The sequence below is a fragment of the Tyto alba genome, unplaced genomic scaffold (genome assembly GCF_018691265.1).
Source record: "Tyto alba isolate M040663 unplaced genomic scaffold, T.alba_DEE_v4.0 Super-Scaffold_42, whole genome shotgun sequence".
NCBI classification, from domain to species: Eukaryota; Metazoa; Chordata; class Aves; order Strigiformes; family Tytonidae; genus Tyto; species Tyto alba.
This window is the reverse complement of record NW_024881318.1, coordinates 5,668,163-5,691,127: the sequence shown is the minus strand read 5'-3', so window position 1 is coordinate 5,691,127 and position 22,965 is coordinate 5,668,163. Positions and strand designations below refer to the sequence as shown.

At 48.4% G+C, this 22,965-nt stretch overlaps 1 protein-coding gene across 1 annotated transcript in view; it reads right to left on the bottom strand.

The window, feature by feature from the left end:
• MYO5B (myosin VB) overlaps positions 1 to 19,070 on the bottom strand; it is a 148,249-nt gene extending 129,179 nt beyond the window's left edge. Inside the window, exon 1 of the mRNA XM_042804532.1 lies at positions 18,921 to 19,070. Within this exon, the coding sequence (XP_042660466.1) occupies positions 18,921 to 18,947 (27 nt within the window). The 5' untranslated portion in view covers positions 18,948 to 19,070. The remainder of the gene's footprint in view (positions 1 to 18,920) is intronic.
• Between the last annotated feature and the right edge of the window lie 3,895 nt (positions 19,071 to 22,965).

Here is a 22,965-nt window from a genome sequence, read left to right as displayed (position 1 = left end):
GGAACAGGGGGAATAAGTTCCAGAAGCTCCCCCCCCCCCCCCCCCCCCGCCAAGACAGAAGAAGCAGCAGCACTGACTGCACCCCCCATTCCCTGCCCCTGCGCCACTGGGGGAGGAGGTGGAGATATCGGGAGCAGAGCTGAGCCCGGGAAGAAGGGAGGGGTGGGGGTAAGGTGCTCTCAAGATGTGGCAATGCTTCTCACTGCCCTACTCTGTTAAGTGTTGTTGTTAGTGTCTGTAATAAATCTATGTTCTTTTTTCTTCCCCTAACAAGTCTGTCTTTTGTCCATGACCGTAATGGATGATTTACCCCTCCCTGTCCTACCTCAATTCCTGAACCTGTATATTTATTTTCCCTTATCAGCACTGCAGTGGTAAAGGGGAGTGAGCAGCTGCATGGTGCTCAGTTGCCCTCTGACCTTAAACCATGACAGTCCTACAGGACCTCCAAAGGCACTGAAATTGGAATTATTTGTCACGCATATCCCCACATGCAGCAGTGATTTAGGGCCCTGCTCAGAATGGGGTGGGATCTACAAAAAGCAGAGATATGCTGAAGCAATGCATGTCCCTTCATCACTGCTCTTTCTCCCAGCTGCCCATCCTTCCATCTCCCCCCTTGGGCTAGAAGGTCTTTTCCTTGTCCCAGCCTATGGAAGAAGTGCAGCCTGCTGCAAATGTTCAAAAAGGTATTTTTCGGTACTTTAAGGGGGGAAAAAAAAAAAAAGAAGAAAAAAAAAAAATCAATCCCTGTTTGGATCACCACATCTGTCCATCATTTACAGCCACCCACCCTGTGAAGCACATATCAATGTGTTGGTCCTGGGAAATGCCAAACTGCACAGTGTGTTGGGGTTGCCCACACATGGTGGGAAGTGGGGGGGCAAGGCACAATCCTCCCCACCACCAGAGAGCCCAAACCTTTCCAGCCTTCTCAAACCTCATATGCAGATCTGTAGAGACTTCTTTGACTAACAGTTGTCATGCAATGAGTCCAAATTTGTATTTTAGGAATGATTTCCAAAAGTCTTTATCATACCTTGCCTTGACAGTAGCCACTTAAGACATTTCAAGTTCCACAACAAATAGTCTGAAATCTTATTGCCTTTCACAGTGTGGTACATCCACACCGGATCCCTCCCAGCAGCTGATGGGAAAACAGGCTGCTGCAAGCCAAACAGTTGTCAGCTCAACAGGTTGCAAGCTAAGAGATCACGGTCATCCACCTCATCCTCAACAGCAAATTAAATTTAGAGAAATCAGTCTACATTATGTTGTTCACAGGCATTTCTTGTTAAGTCGTTGTTGGTGAGGCACCCAAGCAGCTTCAAGTGCATGCCATGTCTGAAATTTGGACATAAATGAAACTATTTGCTGGATGAAGGCTCCTCATCCCATAAAGTTCTCAGCATAAATGTGAATGTTCAACAGTTGAGTCATAAGTAGTCATACCAGTCTAAACAAAACCTAAAGCAACATCCAGGGCATGCAACATGATGCTGTAACGTTTCTTTCCCCAGTCTACAAAATCTCTTGAGTTTATTCTTAGGAGTTGGAGTTTTCTTCAACTGTCTAAAACTTGTGCTTTGAAGCTCTTTTCCCCCACGTACCTGGTGCTAAATGCTGCACAAGCTCTAGAGAATTGAGTAAATGCCAAGGCAGGAGATGGCACTGTAGGACCTCCTCTTTGCAGAGGACCTGGTATCATTTGAAAGCCAAGGGTACAAACACATGATGGGACCAGACAAGGGACCACAGCCCTTTGGCATCAGCAGCATGGCCAGCACTGGGAAGATGCTCAGGAGAGATTCCATTGAGGCATGATGTATTTTTGGTGCCCATAAATAAATAAAACACAGGTCTTTTTTAAAGGGACCAGTAGACTGTGCTCTTCCATGTACACTAAGTATATTCAAGAATGGAGGAGTCGTTTAATTACAGTCAATTAGTAATTCAGATTAAAGAGATGATGTTGCTTTATGCCCAAACCAAATGTGACCCACAGAGGGGAGTTCCCAGAGCTTAAGTGAGTGAAAACTCCCAGAGCAACCTTAGCCCTGCTTCACACTGCAACTGCAAAGGTTCAAAGTATTTTAACCTTCAACATGGGCAGTTAAAGACACTTTTCTAACTTACTACCCCAAATCAAGCCAGTTTTTCAGACATACAACCACAGGGACCTCTTGCCTGTAGAAGCATCCTGTACCACAATACCATCACCCAATCTACTGAGAAGTGAATTTCTGTTCATTACGAACAAGCATCAATCGTGACCATGGGATTAAACTGAAATTCACAATCCGAATTTCAGTTATTCTCCACAGATATCAAAACTGCCTGGAGGAACAGAAAAGGGTTCCCCCACCCCAGCCAGGTGTGGCTGGGGACAAAAGTCACTTCTCTACCTCTTGCATCACACAGAAGTCATGCTTTCCTAGTGACAGCAGAAACAACACAAGTATAATTGTGCTTTGAGCATAATTATATGCCTTTGCTCAAGCAATAGGTATTTAATGTGGAATTTCAGCTAAACTCAGGGCAGCCCTTAAGAAACAATTCTGAGAAAAAGCTTATTTTTATTTTATACTTATATATAGTCACAAAATGAAGCCGCAAGAGTAGGAATTAGAATTTGGAGTGAATTTTTCATCAGCTTACCGTGTCAGAAGAACCATAATTCAGGCTTTCAGCTTTTCAGGCCACCTCAGGAGAGCAGGCAGAGCTCTAGGACAATCATGGGGAGACGATGGCCTCACTGAGGCAGGACCAGGAACCCAAAGCATGTGGGAAAACTGCAGAGTTACCCAAAGCTCAGCTGGACAGATGAAAGGGGTTTCCAACACATCTCCACTTGGGCCAACTGCCTCTTCCCCTAAAACCACTAAGGTACTGCCAAAACCTATGTACCCAGAAATTTCAGAATATGAGATGCAAGTCTCAAGTCACTATAATTACAGCAGTGTAGTTCACGACAATAAAGCATAGCAAACTTGGGTAGGGGATGCTTAAGAACTAAAATAACCTCAAACCAATGACTTCATAAGTACAAGAGTCACCAAGATTCAATTTTGATCAAAAAAAGCCATACCTTTACCTCTTTTCCTCAATATCCTGAGAGATGAGCAGTGCATAGGTGCTTTCTAAATTTAACACCATGCCTACCCCCTTCACCCGCCAACCAAGGAGACTACCCAACACAAACCAGTCTTTGCCACCATTTCAGTTCTCCTCCCCATGGCACCTCTCACCCTGCCACTCCCCAGTAAGCCGTCTCTCCCTACAAGGATGGCAGAGAGCCAGATGAGAGCATTATTAAAGCTACTGCCAAAGCACAGCTTCCCTATTCTCAGCTACGCTGGAGATAAAACACACTTTCAGTCAACAAATGGTACATTCAGAAATACTTTAGTAAGAGCAGAGACTCTAATTAGAGAGGTCCTATCAGAGTATCAGTGAGATGGATTCAACAGCAGAAATGCAAATATTTGGTTTCTCCTCCTCTCCCTGTCCTCCATACACTGTATTTGCAAAATGGGGTCACTTCCAGATGCAAAGCTAAAGGATGTTCCCACCATTAACTGCACCATGCTGGAAAGCCATATGCCAAGAAATCCTGCAGAGCAAAACCAGCCCAGCCCAATGGACGTGCTGGTCACCTCTAGTTGCTTTTCCTCAATGCTTTCAGCCGTTCCACTACAGGGCTGGTGCAGAAGTCCCCGTATTTCCATGCTCCCTCCATCGCTGGCATTTCCAGCCATGGGAGCGTGGATCTGAGGTCCCGCCTGATGCATTTTGGAGAACCCGTCCCTGTCAAAACCCAGCGCTGACCGAGCCTTTGCAAAGTCTGCACTGATAGCCACAGCGATGCGCGAGCCCGAAACAACGCGGCCGTCACCGACAGCACAGCACAGCCACGGACCAGGCTTGTTCTGGCTGCCAGCGCTGACGTCCTGGTGAGAAACCCCAAGGGACTGGTTGTTACAACAGCTCTTTTCATAGGAAAGCAGCTTAACCTGTTTCAAGAGTGTTGTAGTCTGTTCTCAGAGGTCTCCCCTCAGCTGGCTGCTGGAAAAGCACTGCCAAAAGGCTGGGCTTCGTTTGAATAGCAACAGCCAGAGCAGGTATAAGGAAGAAATGTTCTATACTGAGGGTGGTGAGACACTGGCCCAGGTTGCCCAGAGTGGTGGTGGATGCCCCATCCCTGGGAACATCCCAGGCCAGGTTGGATGGGGCTCTGAGCACCCTGATCGAGCTGAAGATGTCCCTGCTCCTGGCAGGGGGTTGGACTGGATGCCCTTTAAAGGCCTTTTCCAACCCAAACCTTTTTATGATAACCAGACGTCAGCATCCTCACTGCCTGCTTCCAGCCAGAAATGCCGGCTGGGAAAGCTCACGAGATGGCATTTCCACGCTCCTTCAAAACTCCTCAACTCCTTCAGGATTTGCAAGCACAGGAGAAAGCCCAGATCTCATTTTACACTGACACTGGGGAAAATAAATTGCAAATCTCTCCCCCCCAGGAAATAAAAGGAGAAGGGCCACTCCAGCAGCTAGACAGACTACCACAGTTAAATATTATTAGCTCTAATAGGTGCCTTATCACTCTAGTAAATTTATCCCCAGCATCATACACTCAATCTGCAGAAATCAAATGCAAGAGACATCCCCCAGCAACTGTTAAAACCCCCAAAAGCAGGAGGTTCTGCGAGCACACTGAAGTGACGTGCAACAGAAGTAGAGGGGTCAGCAACTGCTAACACTGTGCACGGGAGCTCAGAACTCTCCAATTCGGGGAGCTCACAGCATCCTCATGGACAGGAGATGCTCTCAGTGAGGCTCGTGGTGGGGGGAAGGACCCTGCTCCAGCATGCAGCTGCAGGACATCACCAGTAGCACCTGGCTACTGAAGGGACATATCAAGATTTCACACGTCACTTCAGCCCCACAAGTATTCAAGGCTGGTTTAGTGGCTAAAGGTCACCACCATATTTTCACACGTGCTTTGGCTGCCCACATTCAGTGCAATCAAGTATTTATGGGATGAAGGAGGCCCTGTCCATCCCCTCACTATAGGTTTATTACCGGAGCACAAGATCTACACATGCTTCTCTGGTGGCTTCAGCTTTTCTTAAGGTCTGACTGGAAAAAAAGGGTGGGAAAAAAAGCCAGGCCTCCATTTTTAACTGTCCTACTTTCATAAAACAATTTAAACATCCTTAATATAACCCAATTCAACCATCTAACACAAATCTCTTGGATAGGTGCTGTGACTCTCAAGGGACTCCTCCAAGCCTGAATCATGGATGCTGGACAACTGTGTTAACCCAACAGCCAACTTTTAAAACAGACACAAATTATGTACAGAATCTGTAAGACACAAGGCCTGTGCTGTTTATGGGGTTGAAGCAGGTAAGGCAGACACAACCAGGTTCTCTGCCATCTCTTGGGGTGTTTCAAAAGCTATTCAGCTTTCAAATTACAAGCCACGTTCCAGATCTGCATTTGTCTCCAGCATGTCCAGCTGATGGGCTGGCTCTTTCAGGCCTTGGCCACTGCACTTTGCTCCGTCCTGACTTGCTAAATTACATAGGTTTTGCGTGAGCAGGAGGAGTGGAGCCAAGTCCTTCCAAAACAGCCTCTTCCCTCCCAGACAAATTAACTACATTGAGGTTCAGCCTGACTAAAGGACAGGTTTGTCCAGATCCCAGGTATATTTTAGCTCTTCCCAGCTTTCCAGCTGCTTCCCAGGCAGGCATCAGTATCACCTTCCTGCCCAACCAGGTACCATTGCTCCTGAGTTATTTAAAAAAATCATACGAGCTCTTGGCACCACACATTACTTCAAATCAGGGCTTCAACATCCACCGTTAATGCCTCAGAAATTCTACTTGAGCATTTCATGAGATGCAACAATAATTTGGAGTTCAGAGCCCCCATGAGCACCCCAGTGACCAATTCACCTAACACCCAGAAGTGTGTGTGAAGGAAATGGATTTATCTAGACAAGCGCCAGGTCTACGTATTTTCCAGCTATCACTGTAACAGCATGTAAAAGTAGTGCTTACAACAGAGATGAACCCAAAAAACTGTCAGTCTACTGGATTCAAAGCTTAAAGGCAGAAGAAACAACACTTTAACCTGAGAAAGGTGCTAACTTACTTGGTAAAGGTGCTTAAAGCTTATTGTAACATGGCTCTTAACAGAATTTGGGAAACTACTCAGAAAAGGAGAGGGACTTTTTTACTGTGGAAGAAGAACAATGGAGTCCATGGCTTCAGGAAAAAATAAAGCATTAAAAAACACCTACAGCCGACTGATCATTCAAAAGGTTGTTTTCAAAAATAACAATAAAATGTTGAAAACTGGGACCCCCTTTCAGTAACCAGCAGCAGTTCCAGCATACCCCTGGGGTGGAGTTTTCCCCAGCAAACACTGCCTATGCTGCACAGCCCATCTTCAGTGGGGCTCTGACGTTGTTCCATCACATTGGACATTCACACCAGCATGGCAAATTGCAAGATACTGTCAGAGTTTAGCTACAACATGAAATTAAGACAGAAGCATTGTTGCTGTACTCTGCAAGGATTACAAAGCTATTTTAATAAGGGGTTATAATAAGTTTTAAGCAGACTAAGTTGGTTTTGCTCAGCTCATGTGGCAACAAAGGTAAAACCCCGCACAAAGGAACAGCCACAAGTTGCTTGACAAAACTTGCAGCACTGATAGCTATGCAATTACTACTTAAAGAATGGTCTTTGTTGGCTTTGAAGAAAAAGTTTATATACTATAAATTCAAGCATCAGGTCTGACTTTCTCACAGGTTTACATCATAGTGCTACACCTCTGCAATTTCTGTTGCTGTTTTGGCCAGAAGCCTCCAGCAACAAAGAAATAGGGATGAACCACATGTAAAGTTTGTGGGATGAAGAAAACACAGAAATCCGGTTTAAGAGATTAATTTTCTTCCTCCTTTATGTACTTAAGATGCACTTCATCAGGTGGACACCTTCCTACACTGGGACACTCGAGGCAAATTCCCACACCAGATTTCCCCATCCCCACTGGTTATCACCATCTGGACCAGAGCCACATTGCACTGGACCACAGCTCCCAACACCCTCCATCACAACACCCATCAGCCACCCCCTGCGCCCAAGGAAGCATCTAAAGGCAATGGATATCCACAGCCTGGGGATGGTCACCTCCAGATAACACAATTAGTCAAAACCAGTTAGTGATGGCATTTTCTTTCCTTTTTTTTTTTTTTTTTTTAATAGCCAAACCCATCCTTATGCTGGGAAAGGGTCAGCACAATAAAATTTTTAAATAATAAATCATTATTAATTATTTCTGCCCTGCAAATGTTTCTCCCTCCCCCAACACATAGCACAACCTCTATTGTTTGAAAAGCATTTATCAGAAAGTGGGTCATGTCTCCTGGCATTACTAAATCTTCCCAAATTTATCCTGATTAGTCAAATGCAATATCCTCTCTGATATCTGAGTGACTGAGGTAATGTGTAATGCCATTTTTCCCCTGAATGAGCCACACCAAAGAGGGTTATAAGCCAAGAGATGGCACACTGGATAAAATAATCAACAGATTGTCTGCAAAATATTACTGATAATAATTTTGTTTTGTTGGAAGGTTTTTTTCTTCAGAAATGTCCAGCTTTTAGTCCTGAACACTGAGAGACAAGGAACTGCCTTCAGCATTGCTAAAAGGATGAAACCTAACTTATGAACTGCATGGTCTGATAGCTAAAAACACTTCTGCTCACCAAAGTCCTGGGGATTTTCTATCAGCCACAACATCCAGTCTGCTCTTCACACAGGGGTACCCAAAACCATCACCCTGGAGATTAGTAACAGCCTAAATTTGGGTAATACCTCACAAATGATTGAATATTAAAGCAGAGTCATCCAAGACTAAAAGGGAGAAAAAACAGTAAATGTGCTGCTCATAAAATAAAATACCATTTAAAAGTGGGATATGACAGCAAGTAATTGCTTATATCCAAAGAGTTCAAAAATATCATCCTTTGGAGCAGAAGGATGCCAGGATCCCAGAAGGATGCTCAGCTGGGACAAGCACTGTCTCAGGGACTGGAGCTAGGACTGAGCTCCCTCCTCACAAGAAAAAAGGAGTTGGAGTTCCTCAGTACTGGTCAGGTTGGTGATTAGATGAGATCTAGGCAAAGTTTAGCAAGTAAGAGCAGGCTTTGCCTTCTGCTGATTTACTTCACATGGCCTTCTAGGGCTGAAACTTTGTACCAGAGCAAAGACTTCCAGGAGACAGCACAATTTTCGGTCAAAAAATAAATAAAGAAAAATTACAAAAAATATAAATAAAAATAACATAATGACACCTTGGAGACTCTGACTTTTTGGCATTGCCAATTATAATGCTCAATTTATGAAAACAGATATTAAAAAAAAAATGGATTTCTGTACTACACTGTTCCTTGGACAAAAAGAAGGGCCCAAGGAGGCTGCACTTGGGCAATACCAGTGTTTTTTCTGCCTGATGTTGGACTTTGGGATGAAAGTGGCAGTGCCTGGGGAGCAGCTTGCTCTTTGGGGACTGCGAGGAGCTGCAGAGCCCGAAGCAGCCTCAGCCACCCCATCTTCTCCAGAACGGAGTGTCAGGTGCCGAAACGCCGATTCAAGCAAGTATAGTCCCTAAAGGTGATTTAAACCCACCTTGAGGGTTGAGAAAATGGCATTTTTGGTTTCTCAAAGCTGGGTAGCACTGCTCGTGTCCCTCGGCATCACGGGGATGGTCCCCGTGCTCCCACACCCGGGAGGGATTTCCCTTAAAATAACCGGGTGCAAGCACAGCCATCACTCACCAAAACAGGAGTGGGGAGGGCAGAGCTTGAAAGGATGAAGATTAGCTCTGACAGCCTCAACTCTGAGTTTATTTTGGCACTGCAAGAGCACACGAGGCTTCAAAGCAGCTCCCGGCGAGCAGGCAAGGAGCCGGGCAGCAGAAATCACCCTCAGGGAAGCTGAAATCTGCAGCCATTCCTGCCACCAGCTGCACCAAAGCACCATCCCTTTAACCATGAGCATCAATATTTTCTGGAATTCAGATCTCACCCTCCCCACCCTATTTTTTTTTAAAAAAAAAAAAAAAGGAAGTATTTTATTTAAGAGCTCTGCCTCTATCCTCCATGTCAGAGCAGAAGAACAAGTTATCACCTTGCTTGGCCAGGTTTCAAACTAAAACAAAGGTTTTAGAAAGGAAAATGTTGGGGGGGGGGGGGGAGAAAGAAAAAAAAAAACACCATCAAACAAGCAGAAAGAAAGCAGAGCAAGCTATCTCAAATATAGTATTTCTAGGGTATACAAAAGCAAGCCATGACTTTCCTAACTCTCTGGACGGGGTCTTTGTGACACCAAGGGCTATAAAACACATGCCCCGTGAGAGCCAAGGGCAGGTCCAGCTCAAAAGCAGAGTCCCTCACCCAGGGACCTCAGTCCCCTGAAAGCCATCCAGGCACAAACAGCATGTCCCCAGACACATTTCAGCTGCCACAGCCAGGCAGGAAAGGAAGAGCAACCTGCATCTCTGCAACACCAGAGACTGAGGGGAAAAAAAATCCTAATATTTGCAGGAATGAAGTCCCTGGAGACACCAGCCCTCGGGCGAGATGTTCACACCACACCGTGCAGACACGGCTTCCTGAAGCGCTTTTCAGTGGTGTTAAAGGTCTTGCTTCAGCCAAAACGTGCCTCATTGGTACCATTAACTCCAAGTTGGTAGTGCAGGTGTTCAGGGTCTATCCCAGCAGAGATTTCTTACAAGGCCAGGTAGGGACAGGAAATCCAGGAGACAGCATGGTGACACGACACCAACCAAGCACCAGACGAGAGGCACTTGGTATTTCATTTCCTTTGTTATTTTATTTCTTACCAGTGAACGTGGTGGTGAAAGCAGGCATCAGCTAGGCAAGAAACTGGCACTCCACGACCATGGGAAAGGCTAGCGAGAGCCACACCAGTACACCCACACCTACCTCCCACTGAGGTCCACGTGAGTCTGGAGCAGGACCTGCTTTTCCTGAACCTCCACCTTGTCTCTAAAACAGGACACACGGTCCTACCAGGAGATGTGGGACCTATCTAAGACCACCATAGTCCAGTACTGCCATGTGAAAGTCACCTCCAGCTCTCTATCCCCAACCCACCAGGAGATTAAGTGCCCTGGACCAAGACCCACACCATCCCCAAAGCACTCGGTGGGTACCACTCCTCCACACCAGATGAACATCACACTCACTGCCTAAAAAACAGCAATACCCACAGCACCCATGTTAGCAGAGCTCAAATCAAGAAGCATAAATCCACATGGGAGCTACTCAGCTTAATTAGATTGAAAATTATAGCTTCCCTCATCTCGGTATTTCTGCATCCACTTGCTGCCTGAGATATGCTTACACCAACTTTCTGCTCACTTGGGGTGTAGCACCAAGGACCAGCTTCACAGCAAGCATAGGGATCAGAATTTTTAGTATATTTTTTCATTTTTAAACAGTTCTCAACACTCCTTTGCAAAGACATGACATCTGTCAGCAGCCCCAGTTGCCTGCTGATGTACAGCCCGCTCAGGGATTTCGCAGCCGGAGGTTTGCCTGAGCCACCTAAAATCATCCCTACAGGGCTTTCAGACGAAACCGGACATTCCCATCACCATCCCTCATGATTTTGAAAAGCCATCATTAAATATATTAGTGGTCATTTTTCTTTGAAGAGCAGTGACTCGCCAGGACACATCCCTGAGATGTAACGTGTCATTTTGATAAGTAGTGGCCATGATTCATCCACAACACATCCTGCTCCCAACAGCCCTGTAAATGGTGGTTAGCACTTCCTACCAGCACCTCACACCTCGGTGGGACTATCATAAGGGAGCTTGGGTGATTACTCAAGGGAAGGCTGAAGGTATGGATTAGTTGGGTTTAAGCACTGACTCCACACCTTGGTGGAGCCACCAAGTGAAAGATATCCCTCCATGGAGCCCACCAGGCCCACAGGGCTGACCGTGGTTCAGCAGGGTGGTGAGTGAGCTGAAAGGGTTGGTCAACCTCAAACATGGAGAAGACGTGTTCTCAAGGAAGAAAGCTGGAAGCACATGGCAAACGGAGACTCGCGGGCAGAAGGATGGATGACAGCCAACGGGAACGTCCAAAAGGCAGGATGAACACGTGGATGCAGCACGTACCTCCTACTGTGGAGCCAAGCCACATTAGCACCACGCACACCAACACCAAGCACCCAGCAGAACCACTCCACTGGTACCACCACCAATGCCCATAGGAAACATGAAACACAGGCTGAAGGAGGAGGTGATGGCCATGCATTAAGGAGGACATAGCCAGGGTATCCTACAACCGGCCCTGCACCATAAATACAGTTGGGGACCGCAGCAAGACGTGCTTCATGGTATTGTTGCTGAGCTGCTGTAACTGCCAGATCAGGTCTGAGTGTCCTAACAGCACCACCGGCTTCATAGGGACAAGCGTGGGGGACTAAAAGTCAGTACTAAAAAAAAACTGCTTGTGGAAGAGAAAATAATTTTTTTTTTTTTTTTTTTTTTTAAATCAAACAGGATTTTGTTAAAAGTGGTAAAAATGTGGCACTGCAGGTTGGGAGCACACAATCCTGGAGGAGCTGCACCACCATCCCACCAAGCCAGGGGTTTGGGGCCATACCCTACAATTAAGGGTTTACAGACCTATGTTACTTACAGTTCTTGTAGTCCAGCCTTTGACACATTTAACCCATTCCCACACTCCCATGACTCACAGGTTTCAGGTGACTGGAAAAGACTTTGGACACGGACGAATCAGGCACAAAAGGAGAGAACAGCTGGAGAAAAAGGTCACATTTCCAGGCTGTAGGCTTCTTCCTGTAGGGATATTCCTCTCCAAACCCTTTGGATACCACAGGAAATGCAAAGAGCAGAAATAGAGAATTCTTAATAGCCTCATTAGTAAAGCTGATGAGCTTAGCATGACCTGGGCATCCCATTAAAGAGTGTTCAAATGAGGAAGGCTACGTGAAGCCCATCACCCACCAGCTCCTGGTCCTCCCCAGCCCTGCCACCATCTCTGGGCAGGTCTCTACTCATTTCTGGAGGACCTAGCTAAGCCAAAACCCAACCCATCCCCACAAGATGGTTGTTACAGCAGGACAGAGGCATACAAGCACAATCGCTTTACACAACCAGCTCAAGACCCAGAAAGATCACAGGGAGTTTTTTCAGTTTTGTTAATAGACAATTCTTCACTAAAAGGTTTTGCAAACATTTCAGGTGTCTGACAAAACTTCAGGTTTTACTGCAATAAAAGCAGACATTTTCCTGACCTGAATTGTAGCTCATGCTGATGTTCCTTTAAACACTGCAAAATGCCTGTTTGCAGAACAGGTCAAAGAGCAGACAGTAACACCACAAAAAACCCCACTCAGGGTTTCACCTATACTACCTGCTATTTATTACACCACTGACTAACTCAGAAGGTCCAAAGTCCACCTTCATGCTTAAGTCAGGCTTCTCCCCTGGTTTCCTTCCTGGACAACTATTGCGGCAAATGTACACTACTCCTTTGTTTTTGGCCATAGCTACAAACTAATCAGTGTTTAATGTAAAAAGTCCACATGCCTAGAACTGCATTGCACTACCGTGACTGAGATCAGCTTCACACATATACATATTTAAAAAAAAAAAAAGGTAAAAACATACATAGCCTTCTTTCTTCATCATCAGAAAGGATGCATGCATTCGTGTTCAGGGTCATTATTTTCTCCACCTGGTTATTGGCAGCAGAGAAGACTGGCAACACAAAAATCCTCCCCTGTAAAGACACTCCTCAACAGCAGACAGGCTGCCTGCGACAAACACCCTTGGTTACAGCCCTTCCTTAAGGTAAGAAAGGGTAGGACCAACTCATCCCATCCCACGGGAACCAGCACAAGCCACACGCTGCCTCAGGCTCCGGACCCTCTGCCGTCCCCAGGTTTCCATCCTTCACCCTGGAGTTAACCCAGCAAATCACTGCCACCTGAGCTTGTGTGCATTGGGATTTGCCTCCGCAATTTCACACCCTTAAAACACCTATCAGGGCAGGAATTCTTAAAAATAATTTTTAAAAAAGGCGAGCTGACAAATCCCAACCAGGAAGAGGGCATAAAGCAGGAATCAAGCTAGTTAAGCCTTGCCAGAGTCATTGAGCACCTGCACTGAGCTCCAGGTTCCTTAGCTCTGTGGCTCTTCTCTGAGCTCAGCGCAGGTGATATTAAATGCACAACTGAGATGAACAATTGCACCAACAGAAAAAGCAGTTATTTTTGCAGCCTAAAGCCCCCGGCGCAAGGGCATGTGCATCTGCAGAGCACGGGGTGAACTCTGGACACCTCCTGCCCATCAAGGGAGGGAAATGCCCACCAAGCCACCAGCACCCATCTCTCACCTTCCTTGCACCCACTCAAGGCCAGTAGACTTAATGGTATTTACACCCCCAAGTTTGGCTTCGCTTTTCTACTCTCCATGCCGTCCCAGGGAAGCCAAAGAGGTCCCCAGCTGCAGAGAACTGTCTGGAGTAATAGTATTTTACACTTCAATTATTTTTTTCCTCCACCACAGCAGCTAACAGAGCAGGACTGGGTGGGGACCAAGGATGCCAGCAGATCTGGCTCCTTCAGTAAGATCGCCCCATCTTTGAAGAAAAATCCCAGCATGGCCTCCAAGCTGTCCCTGCCCTCTGTGGCAAGACCCAGATATGTTCTCATAATCTAAAATAAAAAAATAATTAAAAAAAAAAAAAAAAAAACAACAAAAAAAAAAAAACACAAAAACCAAAACCTTCAAGTATAACCTGCTTTTCCTAAAAGCAGCTGCAAATGGCACAGTCAGTTCAGGAGCTCTGCAGCACAGGTCACAGGGGTGTCCTGGGACCGAATCCCAAATTTTCCATGTCACCTACACTTACTCCCAGAATTTTTTTTTTTTGTTGTTTTGACACAACACAGAAAATATTCTCTCTTATTCCTAGTTGATCCTCAACCCCAAACCATCACACAGGCACCTGCTAAGGATGAATCCTCCCCAAGCCTTGAAGGATAAATCATTTTCAGAAATGCCAGAGTGTTTTATGCCAGAAGCTTTATGCCAGTTCAGTCAATCAATCAGTGTGTGATCACACTGGCAATACTTATTTGCTTTTGAAAAGTTTCTCCCGAGGGTCAGAAACCACCAATTCATTCCAGCTACTTTATTTAACACAACCACTCGAAGTGAACTCGAGTTTTCTATACCCAACACTAGCCATTAGAAGAGGATTTTTTTTAACGCATTAAGTTATATGGCCTATCAAAAAATACTTGGCAAGTAACAGTCACTTTGCAAAATGTGAATAAAAAAAAAATAAAAAAAAAATTAAAGTATTACCCTGGTTTCTTGCTCATCCAGAGCTTGTAATCCTTCTGAGGAGCGTCCCTCAAGCTGCACACCACCCCGGGAGCAGAAAGGCACAGCTTATGCCCTCACCTAGCAGGAGGCACTATTTTGTATGAGGTTCAGAGGCTACACTTAAACTAACAATTAACCTATTTTAAGAAGTACCTTTAAGAGAGCAGAACATCCAGAGGCAAACCCAATTATATTTGTTTTAGTAATATGAAGAGCTTCACCTTACAATAATGAAGGCCAGCCATGCAAGCAAGTCTAATCCCTGGTTTAATGCTGCGAATCAACCTGCTGCTGGAGGTGGCACCTTCCAGGGGCCGTCTCCTCCCTCCGTCCTGCCCAGCACCTGGCTCAGAGGAGCAAAGCATCCCCATCATCTCCTCGGGGAGTAATGACAGCATCTTCACAAGCTCACGGGGATTGCACTGCAGTTACTTTGGCTGTCATTTAGCTGCATCAGCCCCAGGTTTCTTTGGATGGCTCTGGCTGGGGAGGAAGGAAAGAGCATCGCATGCAAGGAGCTGCCTCTGCCCCCTGCTTTAGCCCAGCGGGGCTTGAGAAAACCCCCCTGCCCAGCTGCAACCAGTTTGGCCAGGCAGCACTGCAGCTGGGCACATCCCATCAGCAAACCCAGGGGCACGGCAGGAGCAGGACCAGCCCCAGGCAGCCTTAGAATGATACTGGGCAATTCAGGGGTGAGGCAGAGCTCCACCCGGTCTCCATCTAGAACAGGTTTTTGCAGCTGGGAGTCCTCAACACCACTACCTCCCCTAGTCCTCTTGCACACACAGCTGCCAGCAGCTCAGGGACCAGATCTGCAGCCTTTACCATACAGCTCCTCTCCTGATGGGACATAAGTCACATTAAATTCCTGTTTGCTCCTGCAACGAAATAAAATCCACAACCCAGATAATCCCAAAGTCTCCACTGGGAGTGAGAAAAGTATTACAATGGTCTCCTTGTAACAATTTACCCAAGTAGGGTCCTATGTACCTGAAGGTTGATGCAGTTTTGGAACTGCTCTCATGATCATAATTAGGCAGAGCCATTTATCAGCTTTGATGGGGGCTATTAAACACCATTTTTGTTCGATGGGGGCTATTAAGCATCAGTCACCCCCCTGATCTTAAAGGGGCACAGGTGAGACATCACATGAAGATGGACCCCACCAGCAACTCACAGCTGCTGGTGTTTTGAGGATGGGATCCTCTCCAGTTTAAATGCTCCCCAGGGCAGTGCTGAGCCTAACACAAGAAATTCATCAGCATGGCTTAACAAGCATGAACTTAAGCACCAAGAAAACACATGTCCCACAGGGTCCCAGGGGATCTTGAGGCAAGCATCAAATGGAAGGTAAGGGCTCTCTACACAACACATAGCAGTTCCCATTGCAGCCCAGCAGGAAGGAGAGCTGGGAGGACCTGAGAAGTCCCACTCAGTCACTCCAAAGCTCCTCCCCAGCAGTTTTTTCCCATCCTGGTTTGAGCAGGAGGAAGGACTCGGGGAGAGGTACCATTGTGGCTCTGCTAATGCAGCCCTCCACATGGGATCAATAGGCTTTTAGCAAGACAGCTGTATTGATTCCAGCGAGCCGAATTGCCCACCTTCCCTCAGAAATCCTTATCCCCATCCTGCTGACAGGGTGATCCAGGAGGCCCCCACCTCTGTGCTTGGAAAGTCATCTCCTGCACTGTGGCACCCCACCGAACCTCCCAGACTCTTTCCCCCTCCTTCCCTTTGTTCACATCCCCCCCCCCCCCCCCATGCCCAGTGACTCTCTAAGAGCATCTTCTGGCAGCCTTGCACAGAGGGTGCACCACCTCCTGACTGCTTGGGGCGGGGTAGCCCCCCCACAGCTGGCTGCCTGCTCCCCACCACACTCTGAGGCCTCTACCATATATGAGCTATATGTGTCCAGCAGAGCTGCAGGCCACCGGGCTGGATGCCTGCATCTGCACAAAAGTGATATGCAAGCAAGCACCAGGACCTTCCTTAACACTTTCCAAGAGCAGGCAAGAGAGCAACCCCTCTGCTTCATCAGGGGGGACCTCCATCAGTGACCTGCACCATCAAGCTCAATATCTTAAGGCTGTTGGGTTTTTAAGAGCTTTCTCTGCTCTTTTTCTAATATACCCAAAGTCACAGAAAACATTTTCCTGCTGCTTCAAAGCCCAGAGGCCCCATGCAGAAGACGACCCAGCAGGACAGCCCTAAATTTCACTGCAATGCCAGCACTCAGCCTCACAGCTGAACCACGTGTGTTCAAGGCACCATCCCTGGCCCCACCACTGACCACACCAGCTGGCTCCCTAAAATGTCCCCACAAGGCAGACGGACACCAGCAGAAGGGCTAGCAGTGAAACACCAGCTCTCAGCAAGCATCTTTGCTGTTATTAATCATAAATTAAAAATTAATGACACACACAGATTATCACCAAATCCCCAACACTTCTCAACTGCCTTGTCAAGAAGTCCCTATACAGCAAGAGGATCACAAGCAATGCCCTGGCAGGCATCCTACACCCATTCAACAGACAAACAGGAATTGAAATCTAACCAAGTTAGCATAAAAACACAGCACAGGTTAGGTATCTGATCAGCAAGTTCAGAATTAATACACCTGGTTGTTACAAGCAGCCCAGAGAGGTGTAACACAGGGCTGGCAGCCAGCCTCCCTCCTCCCCAGGGATGCTTGCCACCACATCCACACACCCACCCGATGAGATGCTGCAGCTGGCACACGGGAGCAGGTTAGCCACAGCTTTCTTCGTGCTCCCCTTCAGACTTTCCAAGGGGAAAAGGTTTTCCAAACCTGAGCTATTGCTTCTGAAGCTCCCCAGAGAAGGACGGAGGGCAGCCTGCTCGCTGGCAGCCCTGCTCAATCCAGGGAGGCTTCACTTCCCACAGGTTCAAAGGAGGAGCCCCCAGGTTCACAATTCATCCTGCATCCTTTGGATACCAATGGTCAAAAAAAAAAAAACTAGCAACATTACACACAAGCTGTCAGCAAAATGTGTTACAGAAGCAGAAATGTGCAGAAAAGATAAACCCGGGAGACTGACATGGAGACAAAAAGTGGTGCCTTGAGAGGGCTGCTGCCAATCTGGCAGCATCTCCACACCGACCACGGTCACGGGAAGCATCTAAAGCACTGAAATTCTCCTTCTTACAGTAGAGGATGCTGGCACTTTACAGTCCTCCAGCACAAACCATTCTAAAGCCAAGCACTTTTCTCGGCGAGTCCCTGCCCGGCGTTCCTGACGGCTTTTCCCATGCCCACTGCCCGGACCCCGGCTGCCGGCAGCGCCCGTGGGGAGCCTCGGAGAGCGCAGGGAGAGGGGCTCCCTCCTCACCAGTTACCGCTCCGTACTGGGCTGGCCTCCGCGGCTTGCGGGGAGCAATTTCATGAAGGCAAGTCAATTAGCAAAGACATTCCCGGACACAAACCTCTCGCTGGGAAACGGGCAGAAAGGTCCCGGCGGCGCGGGGTGGATCCCCAGCCCACTTTGGCAAAGGAACGGGAATACCCTGCAACCTCCCCGGGTACCCCACAGCCACAAAATAATAATTTTTCAAAAAGGCGGAGGGGGGAAGAGGGTGGCGCGGGGAAGGCAATATCTTGTCTAGCTCCCAGGCTCCGCTTAAAAGGCAGCACCCGAGATTTCTATTCTCGAAACGGCCGCTTTCTAGGAGCAAATATCTGCTTCTCTCTGGGAAGCGGCGCGGCGGGGGGGGGGGGACACGGGACGGACACGGACGGACGGACGGTACGGGGACGTCTGGGTGCCACCTCGGCACCCTGCGAGGCCCCCCCCCCCGCCCCGCCATGACAAAAGGGGTGCGTTTCGCCGTACCCCCGACGAGGGGGCACATTCGGGGGTTGCAGAGCAAACACGGGCTCTGGAAACGGGGCGCCTCGGGAGCGTTTCGGTTACGGCAGTTGTAAGGGACTGGGTTGCTGGTTTGGTGTCCGTCCCCCGTACGCCCCGCCCCCCCCCCCCCCCCCCCCGATTTTTTGAGGAATAGGAGGGGAAATGAAAAATTCGACGGGGATCTGGGGAAGCTGAGCCAGTTTTAGCTGCGCGCCCCACCCGCTCCGGTAACGAGCCCATCAGCAAACACGGCCAACTCCGCCCCAACCTCGACCCCCGGGCAGTTCCCCGCCGCCCCCTCCACCCCTGCCCAAAACCAACCCGCTCGTTCACCCGTGCGGATGAAATCCCAGGGAGGGGGACGAAGCGGGGGGGGGGGGACACACACCCGTCCCGACTGCCGGGAGGGTCCGGGACCCGCGGGGAGTGAGGAGAGGACAGTGGGGGTTCCCCTTTCGCTCCTCAGGCACCGGCCCGGGGCCTGGGGGGGGAAAGTTGTGAGTTCCCCCCATGGCTGCGGAACAACCCCCCAAAATATAAGGAAGAACCCCCTCCTCCCCCCCCACTGCCCTGCTCACCTTGGTGTACAGCTGCGCGACAGACATGGCTGGGGCGGGCAGCGCAGGGCGCTGAGCATAGGGGCAGCAGGCACCGAGTGCAGACTTGCGGACGGACAGACCTTCACAGCTACCGGGAGACGAGGAGGGAGAGGGAAGAGAGCGGCGAGACGGGTGGGAACGGGCGAAGAAGAAGAAGAAGAAGAAGAAGAAGAAAGAAGAAGAAGGAGTAGGGGGAGGAGACAGCGCCGCTCCGCCTCCGCCACTCCCCGCTCAGGTGTGAGGCGGCTGGGCTATGCTCAGCAGAAAAAGAAAAAACAGGAAAAAAAAAAAAAAAAAAAAAAAAAGAGGAAGAAAACAACGACTTTTTAATACATATTTTTTTCCTTCCCATTCCCGGTCTCGGCTGCCCCCGCGAGGGTCCCCAGGAGCCTGCCCAGCTCCTGCCCCCAGCCCCGGCCGGGGGAGCCACCTCTCTTGAGCCGCTGAAACATTGTATTTATTAGTAGGTTTGGGTTTGTTTTTTTTTTTTTGGTTTTTTTTTTTTTTTGTGGTTTTTTTTTTTTGTTGTTGTTGTTGTTGTGTTTTTTTTTCTTTCTCTCTTTTATTTTTCGGCCTTTCTCACAAAAGAAGAGCAATTAAGCCCCCAAGCAGGTGCCCCTCGGTGCCTTCAGGCTCTGCCACCCCCACCTGCCGCCGGGGCTCTCCCCGATATCGGGGTGCCAGGAGTGGCTTGAACGGGGTGGCCTTTGCCAGGACCAGCCTGTGCGTGGGACAAGCAGCATTGCCCACATGAGCCCACTGGAAATGCATTCCAGGAAAGCACCAGGGACAGGCTTTTTTCCACCTTTGTGTTCCCACTTGCAGCACAGCAGGCCCTGCTTGTGTGCCCCTCCATCCTACACCGATATCAGGAATTATTTATTGGACAGAAACAGCCAAAACTTGTCCCCAGGCTGTTGGCCCATGGCCACGCTAAGTCCCCCCATCCCCTGGGAGCAGCCTCAGCTTCAACTTATGCTTTTAAGGCACTTTTTAAGCCTGAAAAAGAGGATCCAAATTCCAACTATTCCCAATTAATTTGCTATTGCTATTCCTTATGAGAGGTATTTTGCCTATGAGCTAAGCAGACACAACATGTGCTCAGTGGGGCTTATTCTCTGCCACAGTCATTTACACGGTATTTGGGGACCCCTCCTCCCGTGGTTTTGGGCTGTGCTGCTAACAGGGCACACAGTTTTCCTTCAAAGTGATCACTGGGGGGCATCTCACCCTCTTCTCCTCGTCCCTTGGGGGGTGAAAGTGCCCCCCCCTTTGGCATGTTTTCCCCTAGGGCTCCCCAGAGCCTGGTAGAGAGCAGCGCGTCTTAGCAGGACAACAGCCAGCTTTTGCGGATGTTTTCCAGCTCCAGTGTCCTTGGTAAATCCAAATTAATTGCAGATGGATGCAGGGGCTGTTTGGAAAGGAGCAAAGAAGAGAAGGAAAACCTGGTCCCCTGTCTAACACTTTTGACAGCGTAATCTCTGCAAAGCTGCCGCAGTCACTTTGCTGGGCAAACAAAACTTGTTTCTCTTCTTTTGTTATATCAAACTATAGAAACCAGCGGCGCGATCAGAAGCAAAGGTTTCTGTGAAGCCTGGGCAGCACGATCGCCCAGCGGCAAAACACAGCTGTTCCCATGAGAAACCATCCGGTGCCGTCTGTAACTTTCCATTAATGTAAAATTTAGGTTTGAACTAAAAACCCCGAAATACATCAAAAAGTGCTGGAAATCGTCTCCTTCAGGACACAGAATCTTCTTTCTACTTGTGAATCAAACCCTGTGTTGATCCTAATATTTAACGAGCACTGGCTCTTAAATAGCATTTGATGGTACCACCTCTTACATTCACATCAAAGGCACTTAGAGGTGAAAACGAAATGAACCAAATATCAGGGTTTTTTCCCCTCTAAGCAGAGCCAGTGGCTTTCTTGAAAGTACAGGACGGGTGTTGGAGATGTATGTGCTCCCCCCAGATACTCACAGGTCCCAGCCTTGTCCCTGTGTTGCAGTGACACATGGAGACCCCAGGGACAGACAGATGGATGATGGCACGGAGCGGCAAGGGGCTCTGGAGGGCCTGGTGAGGCGGGCAGGGTGCTGGGGCCGGCGCTGGAGGGTGGGAGAGGAGCTATCTGCTCTGCAACAGGCACCCCATCATTCCACATCAGCTTCGGTTTTTGATTAGCTAGAGGAGTGAAGGCGAGTTTGCTGTTGAAATCAGACAGGTAGGGGAAAACAGCATTTCTGCAGTGAAATCCCCTGGCCCCCAGACTACAGCTACAGTGTTGAATTTCACTGCAGAAGCAGTACATTAACACCCATAACCCCAACCTGAAATCCTCCATGGAAATACTTTGGAGCAGGCTTTACTGCTGAAAGCAAAGGCAGCCATGGGTAAAATGAGAGCTGAGTCAACCTTATTCCTCAAAATTAGGGGCAATATCTGCACAGTTCAAAGTACTTTAAGCTCTCTGCGTGGGTATTAAGGTTTGCAGGGAAGGGTTTGTGTTCTCACTGAGTGCCTCTTGTATGTGACACGGCCTGTGCAGGGCACGGTAGCACGTAAAGCAAAACTATGGAGAGTCAATTCTGACAGCTCCAAATACCATCAGAACAGAGCTAACTGTTTCTAAATACAACTCCAGGTCCCGAAATTTTGCATTCAGAGCTTTCCCAAAGACCTCGAAGCCAGACTTCCCTCCACCTGGGCCAGGCAGAAATCACCATGTACTATGTCTGGGCATGATGCTCCGGTCTGGCTGGGGCTGCGGTGCCACCATACCCTGGGCATGGTTGCACTGGCTGTTTCTGCAGCAAGTGTTCCTACCTGTGCTGAAGTAATGTGTAATTAATCAAGGTGTTAATGAATCGTTACCAAAGCGGGATTTTTCTGCAAGTGAAACTGATCCTGTCTGAAGCTGGATGTAGCTTTGCAGCAAGCTCCCACAGCCCCAGGAGCCTGCAGCCCAGCCCTGTGGAGCAGGGACCAAGCCAGCACCATGCCACAGGTCACCAGGAACTGCTCCCCTTCTCAGCACTTCCTGCGTGGCCAAGAACATCACCGTGGAAAGTCCTGGGGTCAGTATAAAAGCCTTTATGAGCAGACAGGTGGGTGCAGGAAAGTCTTAAAGCCCTGTTTCAAACCGTGGAGTATGTCTGGGACGATGAGACCACAGACTAGTGTTCCTGGCTCTGCCACAGGCAAGTCAGCCACAAGCTCCACACCTCTGCTCTTTCTGTGTCAACATGAAAAATGTAATAAAAAAAATACAGGAAAGCGTATTCTACAAAGTTCTAGTGCCTCTATAAACGAAGAGGCTGTAAGTGCCTGGTTTTTAAATGCGAGTGGTTCTGTCTCTGGGTTGCTCACAGCCCTGGTGCAGAGAGGTCACCCACCCATGGACTGGGCTCCTTCGCTTATTAGAGGTTTAATAGATGGCTTGGCTCCAGGATTGCTCACTCAGGGGAAAATACTGTGCACACGAATAGTAGCTAACACTCCTGAGGTTCTCGGGACTTGCAAGCCATAATTCTGGGTCTGTTTTGCTAGTTCTTGCTTGCTGGTGCTGCAAGTCACAAATCTAACAGGAGTGTTGGTCGGAGGGTGGCAAAGGCACAACCATGCTTTGAAGCATGTGCTACTCGGCACCCTGTTTGCCCAGTTGACTGCGAGGACATCGAAGGAACTGGAAGAGGATGGAAATCGATAGGATTAAGGAAACTCTTCAGACTTGACACACTTCTTACCACGCCACTCCTCTGACTTAGGGGCAGAGAGAGTATGCTTCTAAAGGAGTCTGCAGACCCACCCTGCCACTCAGCAGCCTGCTATGGGCTTTAGCCAGTCTTCGAGACCCACCTGAAGCCTACACTCAGCAGCAAAAGGGTCAGCACCAGCAACGTGTTCACTGACCACCAGTTTTCTCCTGGGAGGGTCTGGTTGCCCGTTGTCCCATGCGAATTAATTTCTGCTGAGGGTAAACCTCATCCAATCTGATCTTTAGTTTTTGCGAAGACTTCATG